Source organism: Apis laboriosa, unplaced genomic scaffold (genome assembly GCF_014066325.1).
Source record: "Apis laboriosa isolate Shangri-la unplaced genomic scaffold, ASM1406632v1 scaffold17_cov146, whole genome shotgun sequence".
NCBI lineage: Eukaryota > Metazoa > Arthropoda > Insecta > Hymenoptera > Apidae > Apis > Apis laboriosa.
In genome coordinates this window covers 101,473-123,018 of record NW_025222181.1, presented here as the reverse complement: position 1 = coordinate 123,018, position 21,546 = coordinate 101,473, and the positions used below count along the sequence as shown (strand labels likewise).

Sequence of the window (21,546 nt, the reverse complement as noted above, 5' to 3'; positions counted from 1 at the left end):
TGCAAACAAAAAATGTGCACGGCATATGCAGATTATTATAATCGAGGAATTAAGCAAATTTTTATTTTTTTTAATCATATCCATTTGACTTTGCACAAAAATCACGTGTATGACCCAGTCAAATCATAAAGCGGAATTTGAATTTAAATCGCTCGCAAAAATTTTCACAGATCAGAAATAAAAATATTTTACTTTATTGTTGAAACGCATGACGGAATTGGATTTGAATTTAAAATTATACACATTATATAACGTAGTTTTAAATAAAATAGATAAGTATTAACAATGAATGTAAATTTAGAAAAGGAAAAAAAAACATTCTTTTTTTTTTAGATAACGCATTATAATTGCATCTATGATTAGAATAATTCGCGATAAATAAATTTCAACGCATTCGACGTGAGGATTAAAAGAGTTGATGAGGAAGATGAATAAATAAATCTTCTCGTATTTTTTAGTGATTAATTCGAATGTTAACCTCTCGTTGACTACATTATACATAAACATGAATATTGGATCACAAGTTGCACGAGAAAAAAAATATTCAAATATTTCATTGCACGTATAATAAAGAAGAAATATTTATCAATTTTCAATATTGGAAGATAAATACGACTAAACATGTATAAAATCAAGCAATTATTTCAAACAGTTATTTTAATCAATGTATATAATATAATAAATTAATCGTATCTAAAACGATTAACCTAGATATGTAATAATTCTGTATACCTTGTAGAAGGATAACGAAATTTCATTTCGAAAATAGAATTTCTGAATTATCCCTCTATATTGTCGTATTACACAACTACAATTGTTAAGTTTTATTAAATTTCATCCCCATTCTTTATTACACCATCGAATCGATCCATGGGCAAACCTAACCTCAACAACATCAAGAATATCGTGTATTTTTACGCGAATAGTTTCGTCTCGAATATTGCCCACGATAATCCAGTTGACGATAATCGTGACCTAACCTAACTTCTAACCGCGATACCATAACGCGAACTAAAATAAATCGATGCCCTTCGATATAAAAAAAGAAATTCTTCGAGAGATAGACCTTGACGCGATCTGAAATCGAAACCAAACGTTCTGTGTATCGCGTAATTTTTCTGCACGAATCGGCGCATTGCGCGTCCCGCATAGAACGTTCGCGACACGAGAGCTTCGAGAATAGCTGTCGTGACCTTCAAAAAAAAAAAAAAAAAAAACAAAAAACAAGGTTAACGTCGATGTAACGCGAAACAACGCGATCCCTTTTGATGCACTTTGCAACTATCTGAAGCGCGCTTCATGTTAAATTGCTCGATCGAAAATTTTCCACCGTCGCGTAGAACCATTGTAATTACTCGACCTAATTTCATTCGCGGCGATCAGCGCGACACGTGCACGTTGCGGATTTTTATTCGCGTCCAAAGTGGAGGGGGGATAAATAAATTTCTACCCCGAGAAAAGTAAATAATACGCGTTTTGCGAATAGCTGAAATTNGAAATTCCATGTTTTGAATATATATATATATATATATATATATATATATATATATAAAATATATGTGTATATATCGTTATAAAGAAAAGTAATCGAGCATGAATAAAATGTCAGCCTTACCACTATTTCGTATCTTAAGATGCGCGCGAAAGATATTTCATTATGTATAGTTATGTATAGTTTCTATTGAGTAATAATTTTCGTACAATTTTACGTGTATACAGTCACTTCCAAAAATATTATTATGGCACTGGTGTAATTTTTATTAATTTGGATTTTGGTAAGGGGAGGAGGAGGGGTCTCAATTGAAATTCTAAGGGGCCTGGTGTAATTTTTTGGTCTATGGAGAAGGATCGAGTACTCGATTTAATCTTTTTTTTTTTTTTTAATAAATAAATAAGAGCACAATGAATATATACGTGCTTTTATATGATATATTTTATATGAATTTTATTTTTTGGAAGTGAATGTATGTAAAATAATGTTTAGAAATACGTGGAAAATTTTCTAGAGTTAGTGAAAATTGGTATATACAAAAATTTCGATTCAGATTTTTATTTATTAAATTAATAAGGGGTTGAAGTTTGCTTTGGATGAAGCGAGATAGAGAGAGGTGATCCTTTCTCAACTTGATAAATTTTTATGCATCTTTTCTTTTTTGGCTTTTCAAATTGACTGTCCAAAGATGTGTCATGAATATATTAACGCCTTATATATTAATGCAGAGTTTCTTCGGATGAACGACACAAAAACTTTCTAATTTTACAAATACGTACGTATTCGAAAATTTTACGTGATGGAAATTTATATCGGTCCAGATTTTTATTTCATATAGTTATCTCGAATATTTTTACAGAATAAAAAATTTTTATTTTCATTCACAGATAAGTGTTATTCATTTAGATTAATAGGTGAATTGAATTATCTAATATTTGACATTATATGAAAATAATTTACTTTTTCACTTATCGACTAAGTGTAGATCCTTTATACAAATGATGAACTAAGAATTTATGTCATTTTCACGAAACTATTGACGAATCTAATAACATGAAAAGAATATTAAAAAATTGCAACTAGATTCGTTGAATTTATGGGGAATAATTTTTCGAAGAAAGGAAAAAGTATGATTTTATATTAATATAAGTATGATTTTCAACTCAATTTGCAAAAATTTTGGAATTTTTTTTTTTTTTTTCTCCATTGAAGAGAAGAGCGAATCAAACGGCTCGTAATATACTATAATATACTTTTAACAAGTATGGTGGAATAAAAATGAACAATAAATATATCTTCTTTATTTAAATCTTTTTGCAGAAACGTATTACGTTTCTCATTTCGTTTCGTTCATTTTTAATATGTGTTGTTGGCTCGTTAACAAGTTCAGATTCTGAAAGGGAAGTTTATGTAGTGTTTACAGTCAGTTAATAGAAAAGAGTATCATATAAAGTCCCGTTTTACAAAGTAAACGATAATTTTACGAGCGACAATAAAAAATGACTTTAGGAAGCAATAAAACCGTAAGACATAATTTGCAAAACTTTAGAAAAACTTTATTTACCAACATTGGTAAAATTCAAAGGTTATGAAAATATAAATTAAAAATGCTATTACTAATGAAGATTATCGTGAATTTTTTCCAATTATCATTTATTTCTTACAATGATTAATTTTAAATGGATTATATTTCCATTCTCTTTTTCTCCATTTTTTTTTTTTTTTTTTTTTATTTTTAAAGTTACCTTTCAATAGTAATTTCATATTCATTTTATATGTAAAGGAAAAAGAAAATATAATTTTATCATAGATTGGATAAAGTTTTTTCTATATGGACACGAGTGGAACAAAGCAAAGCATCATATAGAAAATTGAAAAGTATAAGCTATCACGATATGAGATAAAGGCTAATGATTCGGTTGATCATTGGCATTGTTCAAAAATGAGAAGAAAGGAGAGTTGGAGAGAACAGAGATTGCTCGAGTGCAGACTGTTCTGTCATTGTCCGAAAGAGATGATAAGATAGAGGCAGTTCTGAGCAATAGTATTTGAAATAGTATTTGAAATAAGAGAGAAAAATATTGTCATAAAAATATCTTTTGAATTATGTGAGAAAAAAATTAATTTAAAATAATAATTTGTTCTATATCTCGAGCAAAATATTGTTTTTTAAATATTTATTCGATCTTATAGAACATAAGTAATTAAATATTTCAATTGTGTATTTTTTAATATAAACTTCAAATGAATATTTTCCTTGTTACACGTGTAATGAAATATTCGAATAATATTTCTCTGTTCATCAAAAATCGTGTTTACATCTCTATTGTTTTATTCATTTTTCATTAAATGAAAACTATATATTATTTTTTTCAATAAATTTTGTTTTCTCTTTTTTATTTTATTTTTTTTTTTTTTTTTATTTAATGTGATTATTTGCATATATCCTTATTTTTCTATCAAGCGTCTTTTTATCATATTCTACGTTTCATCATTTTTAAGTTAATATTTATAAGTATACATTTATTAATATTCTAAATAATTATTTAAATAATACATGAATACTTGCCATAAGATAAACTATACAGGGTAGTTCACCAAGAATTTGCTCTTTTTCATCATATTACCATCTCGTTACAAGGAACACGCGAAGCAATACTCTACTATTCATGTTCTCCTCGTCTTCCGTATCGTAAACTTTTCAAAACTTCGAGTTAAAATATCTATTAAAATAAATTAAGTAATAATACTTTTTTTTTCTTTATAAATAATATCAACGTATCTTCTACGCATCCACTTACTTTAAAAAAAACTACGTGTCTTCCTTGAAACCATTCAACTCCATTTGAAACATTTTTTATTACAACAATGACAATATTCGGTGGCGAAAATCAAGGTGGTAATATCTAGTCAGTTCTGTATGTATTTCCACCACCACAACAAATCTCCATTTCAACTATTCCATAAACTATTTCCAATCCTTTGAAACGTGGCCAACAATGGACAGCTGTAATTCCGCACAGTGGCGACATCTATGCGGAGAGATCGTTGCAAGGTTGGCTGGCAGTTCGCAGGCGCATTTCCCGGTGCATTCTCTCACTTCAGTCCTGGTTCGAGCCGTCACGTCATTCCTTCCCCACGATCCATCGGCTGTAGACATCGTTCTTTCTTCTCTCCACGCACACATACACACATATACACACACATACACACATCCATTCTCCCCTTTTCATCGTTGCTTCTGCGGCAAATGTAAAATAAAAACGTGCGCGCATCGACCATTACAAATCTCGCGAGCGTGGCTCATAATTCCACAAATTTTATTGGGTTTAAACGTCGACACGCGCGTTTCATTAGTTTCCTCTCTTTGTCCTTTCTTCCTTACTCCCACTCGCACTCGTTGTAACGTTACACGCTGACCGCTATACCTACTCTACTCCCCACTCCAACAGCTCTTGCCACTGCTCGTGATGATTCCCCTTCCGTCCGCTGACCGATAAGCCGCTCCACTGTCACGGTCGAAGAAGAAAGAAGAGGGATACGAAGTGCACCGCCAGCTGCTGTTCCAACAAATAGTGTCGTCAGCATTTTCATCTCGGCTTTTGATCTACTTTCTTTGGGGATTTTGACGACCCGGAAACACGGAGTATGTCGCTGATTTCCAATTGTTTTCGACGGCTCACCGAAGCACCGTCCAAGAATGAGGTAAACAAAGAATCGTTCGGAAATCCCGGGCCAAGTGTGCACGAGCTTCGTTCGCCGGCCACGCGAGCGGCCTCTGTACTCACTTTTTTTGTTTTATCCGCGTTCGAATAATTAGGAATGTAGGAATTAATCGCTTGTTTTTTTTCTTATTTTTTTATTGAAATAAAGAGAAATAGCTTTACGCAATGTTAGTGCGAGCACTATCTACACTATAATCGTGTCGTTTAATTTCCTTTTTTATTCTCTTTCTATATTTTCTTGCTATTTTTTTTAAAGTGATAAAGTGTGCGAAGAATATGTATTATTACTTGTTTATACTGGAATTATTAGATTCGTAAAAAATTGTGAATTATGAATAATTTTTATTGATATTTTTGATGAAATTAATATTACATTTTAACGAGAAGATCTATTTTATTTGTAAAATGAAGTATATAATAATTATAATTACAAGTCGCTAGTTTGAATATTGGTCAATAATAATGAGAATAATAATTTCTATTTTCTTTTGTTTTTTTGTTTTTAAATTGACATGTGAAAAAGTGTATCTACTACTTGTATGTTTCTTAATCAATAATAATAATTATTATTGATGTTTTCGCTTATTTAAGATTATCTTTGTTATTTAACACATGTATCTTATCATCAAACTTTAATATATTCAATTCAATATATCAAGATATTGATCTATCTTGTCAAAGAATTAAGATATCCATATATAAAATAAACGCATGCCACATTTTTGTAATTTTACCTTTTAATATCAAAGGAACATATTTTATTATTTTATTATCGATATAATAAAATAAATATAATGATTAAAAAAAAAAAGATTTATTTAACACATTTGTTTGACTTTTATGTCAATAATCAAAATTTTCCACATTATTTAATTTTAATTTTATTTTGTATCAAATAAAATGATATTATAAAGATACAATTCAATTCTCATTTTCATTTTAACAGTTAATTTGCATTAAAAATTCACGTGTATCGACAAATTACGAATATTTTCATTAGATAACGAACAAATATAACGATTTTTTCAAGAAATAGTAATTGTTCGACGTTTAAATGATGCGAAAAGTATTTATTCCATGCAGCTGACCGACGACTTTCGATCCTCTGTTTGCGTTATCGAGTGACCGCGATTAAACGTCGCCAAATGTGGGTCACTGGAAGAAACTGTGACACGCGGCCTTCCGCTTCCGTGGCCTTGAACCAGCTACCGGCCCAATTGTGCGTCCGCTGATTACAATCCTGGATCCACTGGGTTCTCCCTTATCCAGTTTCCAATTCACTTTATCCTTCCTAGATGATTAACCCGAATTCGTGACTGGATCTCTCTCTCTGTTCGAATGAAACGGTGAAATTAACTTCTCTTTCGCGATCTTTGGGTGACGAAGAGCAAATTCATCACCATCGATTGATGAAGTGGGAATTAAAGTTAAAAAAAAAGAAATTTGAATTTTTGAAAGTTTCGAGAAAACGTTTAATTAAAATTTTCTGAGTTTAATTGGTCGTGTTTAACATTTGGCAACGCGTGGAATCGAGAAATTGATTTCATTGGTTTAAAATCATTATTGGCAAGAAAAGTTGAATGTTAATTTAATTTCTTTGTTATAAATTAGAAATCAGAGAAATCAGAGAAATATAATAAATATTTGTTAATTTACATTAAAATTTTAATTTGGTAATGACATACTAGAGAGACTTTCAGATAACGATAAATTTTGAAATTCGTGAGTGCTTTCAAATATTTATATCCAGGTTATACAATTAAATGTTTGAAAAAAACTTTTATACAAATTTGAAAGCGTATTCTATTGGGATAACGAAGGGCTTTGGCGCGCAGAATTAATTCAAACAGTAATTTTTGTTCTTTGCATGCTGAGCATATGTACTTGTGTCACATAACACAAAATCGCCATTTATTCATATTCATTAAACAAGTTTACTTGAGAATTCAGATTGAACAAGAAAATAATAAGCTACAAATTTTATTTCGAAAAAAGAAATACCAATAATTATTACGAAAAAATAAAAACCAATGTAAAATAATTGGAAAGTTTAATTAAAGTTAAAACAAAAATAGAACAATAATTTGCATTTATGGATTAAAATCGTTTTGCATAATAAAGTTATACAATAGATAAATTTTAAAAATTTTTCGAAAGACACGTGACAATTGACGTTATTGGCAGATAGCAAAATTTAATCACCTCAACGATCGAAGTGTTCGAATAAATTATACAATTATTGAATTAAATAAATTCTTTCACTACATTGGAACATTGAATTTGAACATTCGTCGTCACATTCTTTTTTTTTCCATCATACTACAAGGTAAAAAAATTCTATATATACCACGACGGTAAAAAAAGATTCTTTCATTACGTTTTATCGGGTGTTTTCCAGCTGAAGGGCTACAAGGTCACCGATGTGAACCGCATACGAAAAGTCGGCGTCGCCTGCAGAAGCCTTCAGGAGTTGAAGCGTAAAGCTTGCGCGAAACTGAACGTGAGTATAGTAAAATGATTAACGCTTCCAGCGTTTATTTAATCGATCGATATATAGGGTGTTAAAAAAAAAAGATCCAAGAAAATTTTTATTATATTAAAACGAATGAAAAAATCAATCCGATCAATAATAACTCGAGTCTTTTGATACGAAAAATCTTTTAGCTTCAAGATTGTCAACATATTTCGATTTTATTATTTAATATTGGCACAAAAATTGCTTCGTGTAACCAAAATGTAATAAATAAATTATCGATATTTAAAGATGCGCGTAATCTCACACGATTCATATATCGTAACAAGAATGGAATAATCTTGCATGCATTTGAATAACTAATTAATATTTCGTGATATCGAAATAAATAATACGATCGATCATTAAAATTAACTAATTTTCGATTGGATACGAATGAACTATCGATAAAATACCGATATTATCATTTTTCACGACGCTACTTTTACATCACACTCTGTTTCCAAGCGTTGGAGTCCTTTCTTCTTTGACACCCGGTATACATCCTTTCGATCAAAGAGAAAGAGCGGGACGGATAAACAGGCGTGACGTCGATTAAAAAGGGAGAGACAAAGAGGAACGTGGTTCCAAGTGGTTCGCGTTGCATGGAAACCGTGATCCCCACGCCTCTTTTACATGTCATGATAAAAGTTGTTGGCTGAAATTGGGTCATAAAAGCCTCGCAGCTGATCCATACCCCGCTCCTGGAAAATTGTAACGCCCACACCACGTTCCATTTTCCAGTATATTTCGTTACAGATGTATATCTGAAACAGGCCAAGCAGCAAGCTCCAAGTAATAGACACATATATTTCTCGAGCCATTTTGCTCGAAGAAATTCGTTGCACGGATTTATCGACTGTTGTGTTTCGAGGAGGAATTCGTTTTTTTTTTTTTTTTTTTTTTTGCAAGACTCGATCGATTTACGAGGTCAATATCTTGAATTTCATGAAATCATTGTTTCATCGTTGTTTTCGAAATTTATTTATTTTTTTTTATTTTTGCAAAGGTGAAGAGAATATCAATTTGATTTTGACTGCCTTTGCAGATGGATAGCTTTAATTCTAAAGTTCGAAATATAAAAGTTTGTATATAACAAAAATATTTATAATAAATTAATTGAAATTTTTGTCTATCAATTTTTGTTTTAGAATATTTAGAATTTTAAACTTTTGACTTTCTATATCTATTTGTAAGCTAGTTAATACGAAATTATTGGACTTGTTGGAAGATTTTTCGTTTCTGGTTTCCTTTTCAATTTTACAAGTGAAATTTATCGATACGATTGGATTTCACTGAATTACTGATAATACAGATTATTCCACGTATGAAAATGAACGAAAAGGTAAATACAAGATTGAATCTCGATTTTTACTCGAAAACAAGGAATCAAACGATAAAATTTTATTCTACTACAATTTCATTTGCTGCATTCGAAAAATATTCAAACTTGATTCATTCGAAAAAAAAAAAATGTCTATTCCTATTATTGAAAACTTGCCAATTTCTTTTTCTTCCTTTTTTTTACCTTTGGAAATTGACCAATTTCTTTTTTTTTTTTTTTTATCTTCTTCTTTATTCTTCATTCCTGAAAATTAGCCAATTTCATGTGAAATTAGCCAATTTCACTGGAAAAATATTAAAATTTACTCGAAAACAAAATTTCAACATTTAACTTCAACATTCGTGCATAAATTCACATACACCCTATATATTATATACTACGTACAATTTCAACCGGTCACGTTACCATTATCCGACCCAATTCTCCTCCTTCTTCTTAAAAAAAAAAAAAAAAAATTCCAAGGGACAAGACGAGCAATTAAGCATGGAGATTGGGCGGTTTAAAGTTTACATGGCACGTGTCGATTCCAATCCGCTCGACCTTGGAGCGACCGAATCGCACTCGCCTGCAGCGTGTAGCTGTATCGAACCATCCGGGCCACGGGCAAGGAGCAGCCCCAATGTCAAGGTCGCTGCTCGATCGGTAACCGAGAGACCTGGCCCAGTTCTTTTACCGGGTGAAAACCTCTTTTCGTCCATCCCCTCCCCCTCCCTCCCTCTTTTTTCCTCTCTGCTCGCCACGATAAGATTTTGGACGATTCTTCGTTGCATAACTGGTGCAAGATTAGAAATGGTCGATCGTGATTATGATAGTTCGAATATAGAAATATCGTTTATGATAGGTTAGAATGTATTCGTTCTTTTTTATCGATGAAAGATGAAAGATTTTGAATTTAATCGTTTAAGAGAAGAGACTATTAAAAATATTTGTAAAAATAATTATTTTTACGTGAATGAATCGAACATGGTGACGTTGATTAATTGGATCGAGAGAAGGAAATTTTTTTTTTTTTATTTTCGAATTTGTAATTGTAAAATATAAACGAGACATCATTTGACAGGATGAATCTGCGAATCGTAATAATCCCTCCTTTCCTTTCCAGGTGACAAACGACCCAGCCGAGATCAACATCTATCTCCTCGATGGTTCATTGATCGACGAGGAGGAATATTTTTCCACGTTGAAACCTCAGACGACGCTGATCCTGCAGAAACCTGGCGAGAAAGTGTTGTCCGGTTAGCGATTTAACTCGAATAATTTTTTAAAAATATTATATACGCGTATAGAAAGTGTTTAAAAAAAAAAAGATTTTCAAATTTTTAATAATTTTTAAGGATAATTTTCGCGTATTCTCAAACTCTATCGAATTATTTCCCAATTATTTTCTCTTTACTTGTTCGATGGCCGATATAAGGAGCCTTTTTTGGTTACAGATGCGGATCTCCTGTACGACACGTTGAGGCGTGTCAACATCGATTTTCTGATCGCCGGCGAGAAAGCGTCCGAATTCCTCGCGGAGAACCTTAAAGCAAAGGTTGCAGTTCTAAACAACGCTTTGAACAAGGACGACTCGAAAACGGCGTTCAGCAGCAGGGACGAGCACCCGGACTGGTTCCAGGGATTGGAGACCAACTGCGCGACTAAGGTGAGTCCTCTTCCTTTTCCTTTTTTTTTAAATACGTGTTCCTCGTCGCCACGAATATTGGCAAAGAGAATTTACATGAGAAAGAGAGATTTGCTCGTGAAATTAAACGAGTAGTGTTGAAATATTGTAAAATTGAGAATATAATTTGAATAGATTTTGACAAATCGAAACTTTTAATTTCGGAATTTTGAAAAATCAATTTGAATAGTAGATAAAAGTTTTTTACTATTTTATATAAAAAATAGAATCATTGTGTTTTAATCATAAATAAATACAATACCATTTCGCAGTAAAAAGAATTCTGCGAAATCTCATAGACCCCCCCTCCTCCCCTTCATTATTCATTTTTAACAACGTCCAATTGATTATTAAATCAAATTAAAATATAAAAATATCAATTGTAATTTAAATTTCTTCGAGAGAATTAAAGAAGTTAATTAAAATTAACTTCCCTATTGTTAAATAAACCTGAGAATAAAAAGAGAGGGGGGGAAAAAATCAATAAGAATAATACAAATAACGCCCTTCGTGGGAAACTTTCCCCATTTATAACGCTGCTCGAAGATAAGTTATAAATTTCTGGAACGTGCAATAAAGTCGGTCTAGGTCGGCGCAAGTTAATGCAACAGAATCAAAGCCATCCTTCGACGTTCGATATCGCTCGAGTTAATTAACGTTACACCGCCTCCATTCCAGTAAATTGTCGTTTATCGGATGTGGAGCTCTCCTCTCGAAATCTTAAAATCGTTAGCCTTATTCCTCGTAATTATCGATTATAAATTATTATAATTTGCAAAGTTTGCACAGAAGTTGGATAGATATTGGATTAAAAAAAGAAAAAAAGGAAAAAGATAATTTCTAAAAGTTTCGAAATTTCTTAATCTTTAATTTAAAATATATATTTGTGAGATATTAATTTCAAAAAAATAGAAATTCCAAGCTCGAAAAAAATTTTATCAATCTGATCAACGTGAATATATTTCTCCGTTTCTTTTTCGAAATAAAGTCGAATGAGATAGGTCTCTGAAAATATAATAAATTTATGGCGATCCATAGTCTCTGACGTGGCAATTCCTCCCTGAATCCTATATATCCAATCTTCGATCCTCTCGGTATATCTACGCTGTCAGGATCGAATATCTCTCTTGGCAGCACGGATTTCATAGATAGAACACAAGGGTCCTTTTCTTCTCTCCTCCAACAACGACCTTCGCCCTTTCCCCTTTTCTTCTTCCACTCTTCCATCGATTGACCTTGCATACATTATATCGACGTATTTAAGATCTTATTATTTATAGCCCCCTCCATTATTCATTTTAACAATTGATTATTAAATAAAATTAACTTATGAAAACTTCAATTTATGTTTCTTCAATTTTCATATATATTCTTGCATATTATATCTTTTGATTCGTTATAAATATTCCACTATTCTTACTACTCTTACAAAGAAGTATTGTTAAGGTAGAGTCGGTTCAAGTTAAATCATCGGTGGACTTGAACGAATGACTTCTATTGTGCGTCACAATTCGAATAGCGATTCATCGAAAACAATAGCTTTGATCGCGGGCCAATTATATCCGCAACACTGTGAATACACTTAATATATACACCGACCCATTTCCACTCGCCATTCATCACCTTCAACCTCGACTTTGAGGAATTCGTTGTTTTAAAAATTAAGCATATAAATAAAAGCAATCCTATATTAAACTACAGTTATTTGTCAATCGTACAATTAATAATTAAAAATCAAGAGAGAGAAATTTCCATATCCATGATTCCGCGTTGAATCGATGTAACCAAGTGACGTAATTACAATTTGCACAGGAGGCGTATTTGCACCGTAGATGTCAGGACAGGATACGTGGCTACCTGTACAAAACGATCGATCAGATCAAATCGTCCGACGTGTTCTCGAAAGATCCACGAGCCAGGAAGCAGCTACTGTACGCGATAGCGTTCTTCAAGATGCAATTGAAGGAGGATCATTACTTTGGCTACTACTTCGACAGGAGTCGAGCGAAGATAGGATCGTTGGAGGGTAGGGATGAGCGCGACTCATCGACGAGCTGTTACGATCATTGCCCGTGCAGGCTGAAATGGCTGGACGAGAGCACGTATTTCCGGTTGTTCGGCACGATCGGGCAACCTTGCGACGATGTTGACGCTGTGAGGAGGAGGAACGAAAGGAATTCTGGCGCGAAGAGCGAAGAGGAGGAGGCGGAGGAGACTTGCCCTTACAAGATCAGGAGGACAGAGGGGGACACGTGTGTAGCTTTGTGCGACCAGATGGGCGAGTTTAAGTGTTACGGCGTGTGGAACGAGGAGAAGTGCCTTTACGGGGACAGGCACAAGATCAATCCTTATAGGTCGAGGGAGGAGCTTATTTTGTTCTCTACGTGGAATTTTGATCATAAGTAATTAATAGCGTTATAGTTTATAATTGATATTATTAGAATTGATATTATATTTATCAATCTTTTTGACGTTATAAAGTTATCGTTAGATTTATTTTGAATCTTTTAAATTATCTATCCTTTGAAAATATTTCAATATTTCTCGAAAAATGAAAAAGCATTGGACAACACATTTCTGATTTATCGACAGATGGTATGATAGAAATTTCACGACGAAGATATAATTGCATTTATTTAGTATTCTTAGAATCAATTATAAATATCGAATTGAAATTTAAAATATTTATTTTTGGATTATCCGTTATAATATTCATCGTATATGATTTTTAGGATTGAGAGGTCCAGGACATTAATCCCGCTGCTTCTGAAATTGGCGACACAAGGTACAGCCAACGAGATGGATCTGTTCGAAATCTACGACAATCTATTTACGGTGAAGAACCTGAGGCTGGTTCACATCGTATGCCATGATAAAGGCTCGCACAAATAATTAGTAATTATCACTAATGGAAGAGTTAATGTATAATTATATTACAATATTCCAATCGGGGAAATCACTATCATAAAACTACGTAATAATAATACGTAGAACAACCTCTGAACGTAAATGTAACTCTTCGTATTTACTTATAAAACTGCTGTTGATAGTTGAAGAAATTAAAAAATTTATCACGTATTCAATAGTGATTCCGTTGCGCCACAAAGTAACAAGCAATATACCGATCGAACTTTCTTTTTTCTATGATAGATTAAGTCGAAGTTTCCTATATTATAACCATTTTCTATTATCCACCGTGAAACCGTGCACGATAGAATCAGTTCGATTAAAAGAAAGAAAAAATTTAAAAATCGCATTTGCGATCACAGATGTTCATATTATTGTGAATTGAAACTGAAAACCAGAGTTTGCCTGTATTTAAACTTGTCCATTTCTATTTTACAAGGAAGAAATATAACTTGTCTTAGCCGATAAAACATGTAATTATATGCACGGTCGATAATACAGACAGATGAGTCCTCAAGAGATAAGTTAAAATACTACTACTATCGACGCGAAAACTTTTTTAACACGTTTTTAATACATCTTTATGCATCTTAACGACTGTTACAACTTTCTATCGAATAAGTGTAATAACGAAATGACGTTTTTCCTTCTTCAGCACAAATCTGAGCTTCCTTTTCGGGAAGATTTACGATTTACGATTTGTATACAGGGTTGGGCGCAACGGAATAATCGAGATTAAAAAACAATATTTTCCAATCTATAGATCACAATCCCTAAAGATATCGAAAAATCTCTAATTTTTATTTGCGATTATTTATACAACAAATTTTATTATGAGAATTTTCAATTTTCATAATAATTCATTTTTTTATTATTTATCTCGATATATCTATATGAAAAAATTCATCATGTACAAATATTAAATATTGCAGGGATATTTGCTATGGCAGAGATTAATATTTCATTAATATTTTCACTTATTGATATTCATCGTTAAAAAAAAGTATTATAATTATTTTATCCTAAAATAAATGTATTTTATTTTATATAATTATAAAAAAGAAAAGGGTTGTGATTTTAAAAACATTGGAAAATACTGATCTAAAGGACTGTTCATTATTTTATTGAAATTGCAAGAAAGATATGGTGGTCAAATAAGATGACCCAACCTTAGTGATTAGAGTTTATCTTTAAAGAATATTATTACTTGATCAAATATCTTTCGAGTATTTTTGATTCGACTGGTTAACCGAAGACAAAACCAAAGTTCTGATATATACATATACATATAAATATACTATATAAATATATACATGTACGTACATTCGTTATTGAATTTAGAGAATACACATATGTTTATATATATTATGGACACGTGTACAGGATGATGGAATAAATATTCCATAAAACATTGAATAATAAACGTGTAAAATTGATGCAATATATATTTATTATTATTGCAAATAGTTTTATTTGCAATAAACAGATTTGTTTGAGAAAATAAGTAAATGTTAATACGTATGATATAATATAATTATATAAATTTATTTGTTATGTGCAGAATTTATTAAGAAAAAGATAAATTATTGTATGTCAAGAAAAAGAAATTAAAGCATAATGATTTATGCAATTTAACAACTAATTTAAACGAATATTTAAGCTTCATAAATTCTAGAAATATTAATGTATTTGTATCATCAGTGTTTTTTTTTTTTTCAATAACCTAAATGTAATTCGACAATATGATATTCGACTCATCCTGCGCACATGTACATGTAATATATGTATACATACACAGGATATTCAGCTACAGGTATCCAAAAATTGAAAAAATTATTCTACAAGTCAAAACAATATAAAAATAACAGTTGCAAATAAAATTGCAAACAAGACATTAATTTTTCATGTGGAAAACGTCAAAACAAATTAAAATTTTTATCATCAAAATCTACTCAGAAAATAAAAAAAAACCTCGCCATTAAAGCTACTTTTTGTTTCATTCCGATATCTCAATTGATTGCCAAGATATAAGAAATCAAACTATCCATGATGCTTTAGATGGTAGAAATTACTATTGATCTAGTGACATCTATATTTTTATTTTTCTATGGATAAATATGTACATAAATCTAGAAATTGCATCTCTTTGTCTCGTACTTGTTCAGTGAAGAGATGCGAGTGAGAGTTATACGAATAAGCGAGAGAGACAGAAAATAGCAAACAATTAAAAAATTACTTTTTCTTTACACGATGATATTTCGAATACCGCAAGTCATATCGGGATAAATAAAAATGCTTTTTAAAGAATAAAATTCCGCGTTTCTAATGATCTTTTATTTATTCATTGGAAATCATTATTTTCGAAGTTACAGCGGTTTAAAATTCTTCTAGTTTTAATAGAATTTAACGGAGTTTCTAAGATATATTGGAATATCTCTGTGAGGAGAATCAAGCGAGAGTTTCGAATGTACGACAAGGATGGAGATAGTGAATGATCAAAAAATACGCTTTCCTTTACATGATGATATCTCGGCAACCAAAAGCTGTATCGGAATAAATGAAATTGCGTTTTAAAGGGCAAGATTTTGTGCTTTTAACGATCTTCAATTGACTTGGCGAAATTCACTATTTTCAGAATTATAGTGTTTTAAAGTTTTTTTAATTTTAATAAGAAATTTGTTGCTTCAATTACTGTATATTCTTTTGTGTAAGAATATTTTCATCGATTTTTAATTCTCAATAATTACAAAACAAAGTAGAAAATATAATTTTTTTTTTTTTATTTTTAATCTTCTCAATTTTTATTTTAATTTGAAGAATCATTCTTCCAATTTTTAAACACCTTTAGCTGAACATCCAGTATATAAAAATCTCTCTCTATATATATATATATATATACATATATACAAATATATACACAAAGAAAATTATTAAAATGTTTTAGAGACTTGTGCGATATATCTGAAGCTGTGCTTCTTCCTGTGCATGGAGAAAATCTACACGGAAGGACTCGATATTCGAATATTCATGTCTTTTTGACAAATTCTTCTTTTGATATGATTTCGATTGGTCCGTGTTCGTTTCGTCGCGACTCGTCTCGCTTGAGACCTGTCGCCACGAGACGAATCATCGCCGGTCTGACACATTTTTTATAAAATCTTATTATCGACGATGATGACGAAGACGACAAATAACAAGAGAGAGAAAGAGAAAGAGAGTATCGATTATAGTTGGCGATTTAGTAGATTAAGTTTACATACGTTCAATGATGTGTCTCTATTCTTTGTTTAAGATGTTTATATACTTAATTTGATACGATCTTGACAAGTCATTAAGTACGAGTCTTTCTTATGTTTGAACAGAGCTATTGAACAGAGTGCATCGAGGATCATTGTACTTTGAATCTGTATGTAAAATGCATATCAAAGTGTGGATATTCAATTATTTCTTTTTGAATATTGTATCACCATTATTTAAAATTTTATGCCAGAAACAAATATATATTCACTGTAAAGAATTTGATCAATAGTACAGCAGATTTAGGATATATTGCAATTATATATATTCAAATTTTTAACAGAGTAATAATAAGCTAATCGGTATTTTACTTTATTTCAGATTGATAATTTTACATTATATTATATATTGTGTTTTAACATATTTATTTTTGCCATAGATATCTTCATTTTATTAATCTTATGTATTTCTTGATATGAATGATAGTATAGAGGAAAAATCAGATTTTATTGTATCATTGAATGATATATAACAATGGTATAATATGCAAATAAGAAACAAATGAATATCCATTGTAGAAATAATGCACATCAGTCATATAATATCATTACGATTTAACAAATTTATTTCAAATGACGTACACGATGTATTATTCTATTTAACAGAGATGAAAAAGTCTACTGTTCCATCTTCTAAACTTCTTCTTATGGTTTCAATAATTGGCATGCTAAAAATTAGAAGTCTATTCGACTTATTGGCCCATTTCTGAAAGTTAGAGTTAAAAGCGAAGATTATCTTTGATCGATCAAGAAATAATTTTTTGTATCATCTGTCAATACATGTTCCTTGCGTAATTTCTACTTTATCATCAGAGGAATTCGAACAGCAATGTATCATCGGTAAAGCGTGGTAATTGAACTTGTCATTTATCAATTTTTTGATTTTTTGGCTTAAAGTTTCTTTGATTGAGTATATTCTTTATTGAGAATTGGTCAAATTTAATAATCCATTTGTATTCTTAGCTATTTTAAATCTAAACATTGTTATCTATTGTATAAATTATTATGGAATATTATCATGATAAGATAACACAGTTGAACGAGTGATTACCATCTATGGTGATATACAGAAAGACAAGAAAGAAAAAGAGAAACGAATATTTTTTTGTGAAAAAGATCGTGTCCAGAATAAGTCGACATTGTTATATTACAATTGAAGCTATTCGCGACACAATGGAGAGAAACTGCACGAAAGTGCGATACTTCCTCGTAGGCAACATATGTAGCATAGTTATTTTTCAATGTAAAAGCGACTGTGTAGCTCTACTTTAGGCAAATGTATATTTTAGGTACGAGAGAACAAAAAGAAAAAGAGAGAAAAGAAGGAGAAGAGATAAAGAAAAAATAAAAGTCTTTCGTTTCTTTTCTTCCCATTTCTAATTTAATCCTTCTCGCGTATTGTATAAATAATGCCCGCAAGAATTAATTGCATTCGATTAATTACCGCGTTGAAACGAGATCGTTGAACTCGTTCGTAAGTTTCGGGCATTAACGACATCGAAGATTTCGATGGAGTAAAATTAGAATTTGAACTCGTGACTTCCTGTCGCGATCGATCGAGCGATTAGTCGAAAATATTTAAATACAAAATTACGATAATATTTTCCAAATTTGGTTCGAATTCAAAATTCTTTTCGATAATTATTTTTTATCGATTAATAATGATATGAACTATTAATTTTAATATCCATGGATGTTTATATAGACAGATAATTTCTAAGATGAACCAGTTACAGAATCAGTACGACAATTAATTAAATACTATTCTATATGTATATATATAGAAAACAAGTTGATTCGATTACACAATTTTGTATTTTTTTTCTTTCTTTAGACTATAAATTTATATAGCTTGAATTTCGTTAGCATCTCGTTGCAATTTGGTTAGTTTGTAAAAGTATGTAATCAATTATAGAAAGATTGGTTAATTACGAGCGCAATTAAAAGGCTTCTAAAGTTCTTTCTCTTCCTTTTCATCTTCATCTTCATTGCCATTATTCTTCTACCTTATTGCCATCGGCCGCGTTGCAAACTTTTTGCGAATGATGTCGTGAAACCTCCATTAAAGAGATGTTGTTTCGTTCGTGTACGTGTTGGTTATTATTAAATTGGTTAGAAATTATATTAATTTTTAAATAATTTATTAAATTATTTAATATAATTACTTAATATAATATTTATTTTGTTAAGATAAACAATTTTTGTTTAAATATAATTTTATATTAAGAGATAAAAAGAAAGAAAGTTATTTAAACGATCTTTATACAATCTTATTTTAAATTACAATAATAATTTCTTCTAATTTTGGAAAAGAAAATACAATATAGATAAAACTGTTTATCTGAAAAAGGTAGAGTATCAAAAAATGATACCAAAAATTCCAAAATTTTTCGTCCCTTGCCTTTTTCTCAACACATAGAAAAAAAAAATATTATATATATTGATAGAAAGATGATTTCATTTCACAAGATCATCAAAACAAAATTCAAAATTAAATAAAAAATTCTAAAAAAGCGTGTAACACGAATATATATATATATTTTTTCAAAATATTTGAAAATTCTCGCGGATTTTTGGTCCCTGCTGTTGAATCACGTCGACACCATTCCAACGACAGACGTGCTCTTTTACGCAACGAAGCGACAGGATAATGGGTCAACTTGGAATTCACTGAACAACCTGAATGAAGCTTTAAACTTCGTTCAGTTTCCCTCTCTCTCTTTCTCTCTGACGAGCTGTCATCCGCGAGAATCCAGATTATTTTCACATTTCTCGTGGTTTCCGACTGTATCCACATCGCTTGGTCAAGTGTTCACTTCGAAAAAAATCACAATGGTAGAACAGAAACGATTTCAGAAGAACTTTGCTCTCTTTTTGTTTTTATAGATTTTCGAACAATACATATGTTTTGTAGAAGATAGAAAAATACTATATATAGATAACACTTTTAATTTAAAAATTATAAAACATTTAATTTTTTCATTCAACCGTACCAAAAATTAAGAGATACAATGAAACAAAACTTTCCATAAAATATCAACCATGCTTTCATTGCTTTTGCATGATTTCTACAAGGAAAATTTGATTACTGTCACATGCTTGATCCAATAATTATATCTGACAATGATTATAATGCTAACGAGAATCGCAGTAACGTTTGTGGCCGCCTAGTGGCAGAAGTTGATATTACCGATCGTAACTTCCATTACCACCTAATAGTAGTGATGGATACTAACGACACTAATATTTAGATGAAGTGAGACGAAAATAGAATGAGACTTTATCTCCATTATATTTTCTAACTTAATAAATAAGTTTCAATTGAAATTTTCGTAAATTACAAACTTTTCTATTTCTGTTTCTTTAGACTCAATTTTCTAAAATGTATCTACGAATATATTAATACCTTGTACAAATTTAATAATCCGTAACAGTATTGTTTGAATAACGTTCTGTATTTAAAGGGATGATATAAGGAAAGATGGAATTCGGCACCCTCGTTCTCCGTGAACCCTTGGCGATTCTACCACCGGCACTAATCACTTCCCTGCGAAAACGATTCACTGATTTATCGTTTAATTTCACGACGATGGCCTCTCGATGGTCGAGCACTACGCGCCTGCGAATTATTCTCGCTAGCACGTGCATAAAACTTTCGAGATTTGAGATCTACGCTCTGCAAGACTCGAGCTGGAGAAAGAGGGAGGAAGGTTTATGATTTTCGTTTCACCGATGATTAACGATTCGGTAATCTAAGAAAAAATTCTTCGATGCTCATTTAATTACGTGATATTATACAAATGACGCTATAGGTTGTTTTCGAAATATTTCAAACATAAGAAAATATTATATATAAATTTTATTTTTATTATTGGCTCAATGAAAAATATTCTTATTTTATTCTTCTATCAGTCCATCATATGTATCTATTAATTAAATAAAAAGTAATTTTCTGTAGAAAAAGTAATTTGCACGAGATCTTCTATTCAAATCTTCAAAGGTGAGTTGTTTTTGATAAATAGTTGTTCCTGAGTTTTGAATAGAGATGAATCGGATTTTATTGTCCCGTTAAACGTTGATTCGATTCGTCGTTGTAATGTGCAATTCGGTCTCGCATAACGGGTCGTTACAGGAACACGAACATCCCATGGGAACCGAGCTATTTCACGGTATCGATGATTCTGATGAAATTATCGAGGATTCGCAAAATTTCATCCCGGATATTTCGATATTTCAAGTATTATGTTTCATAATAGAAGATAAAAATATAATTTTTGATGTATCACAAAAGAAATTGAAGATGAATCGAAACATTGTGTATCATTTTTAAAATTCGAATCTGAAATTTTCGAAATCTAGAATATTTATTCTTCTCCTTTTTTTCTCGTAAAAATATTGAGAATTAAAATTATAACATATTGATTTCTGAATTCTGAAGATTTGTAATTAGAAATAATAACAGTAATTGATAATTATAACCTAACCTGATTAAAATTTATCTTAATTTCTAAACTCGTACTAAGCCTAAGCAAAACCTCTTGTATAACTTTATAAGTATAATACGTGATACAGAATAAATTTTTGTATTTCAGAAACTAAAATTGAA

At 30.9% G+C, this 21,546-nt stretch overlaps 1 protein-coding gene across 2 annotated transcripts; it reads left to right on the top strand.

The window, feature by feature from the left end:
• Window positions 1–4,643: 4,643 nt before the first annotated feature.
• On the top strand, window positions 4,644–18,290 carry LOC122711702 (DNA fragmentation factor subunit beta). 2 transcript variants are annotated; one of them, XM_043930714.1, is made up of 7 exons: window positions 4,644–5,197; window positions 7,616–7,717; window positions 10,177–10,309; window positions 10,508–10,719; window positions 12,550–13,139; window positions 13,470–13,632; window positions 16,589–18,290. In XM_043930714.1, the coding sequence occupies exons 1-6, from the start codon at window positions 5,141–5,143 to the stop codon at window positions 13,627–13,629; spliced, it is 1,254 nt and encodes a 417-aa protein (XP_043786649.1). In that variant the 5' UTR covers window positions 4,644–5,140; the 3' UTR covers window positions 13,630–13,632; window positions 16,589–18,290. The 2 variants fall into 2 exon arrangements, with proteins under 2 accessions (XP_043786649.1, XP_043786648.1); XM_043930713.1 differs by having other exon boundaries at window positions 13,470–18,290.
• Window positions 18,291–21,546: the final 3,256 nt, after the last annotated feature.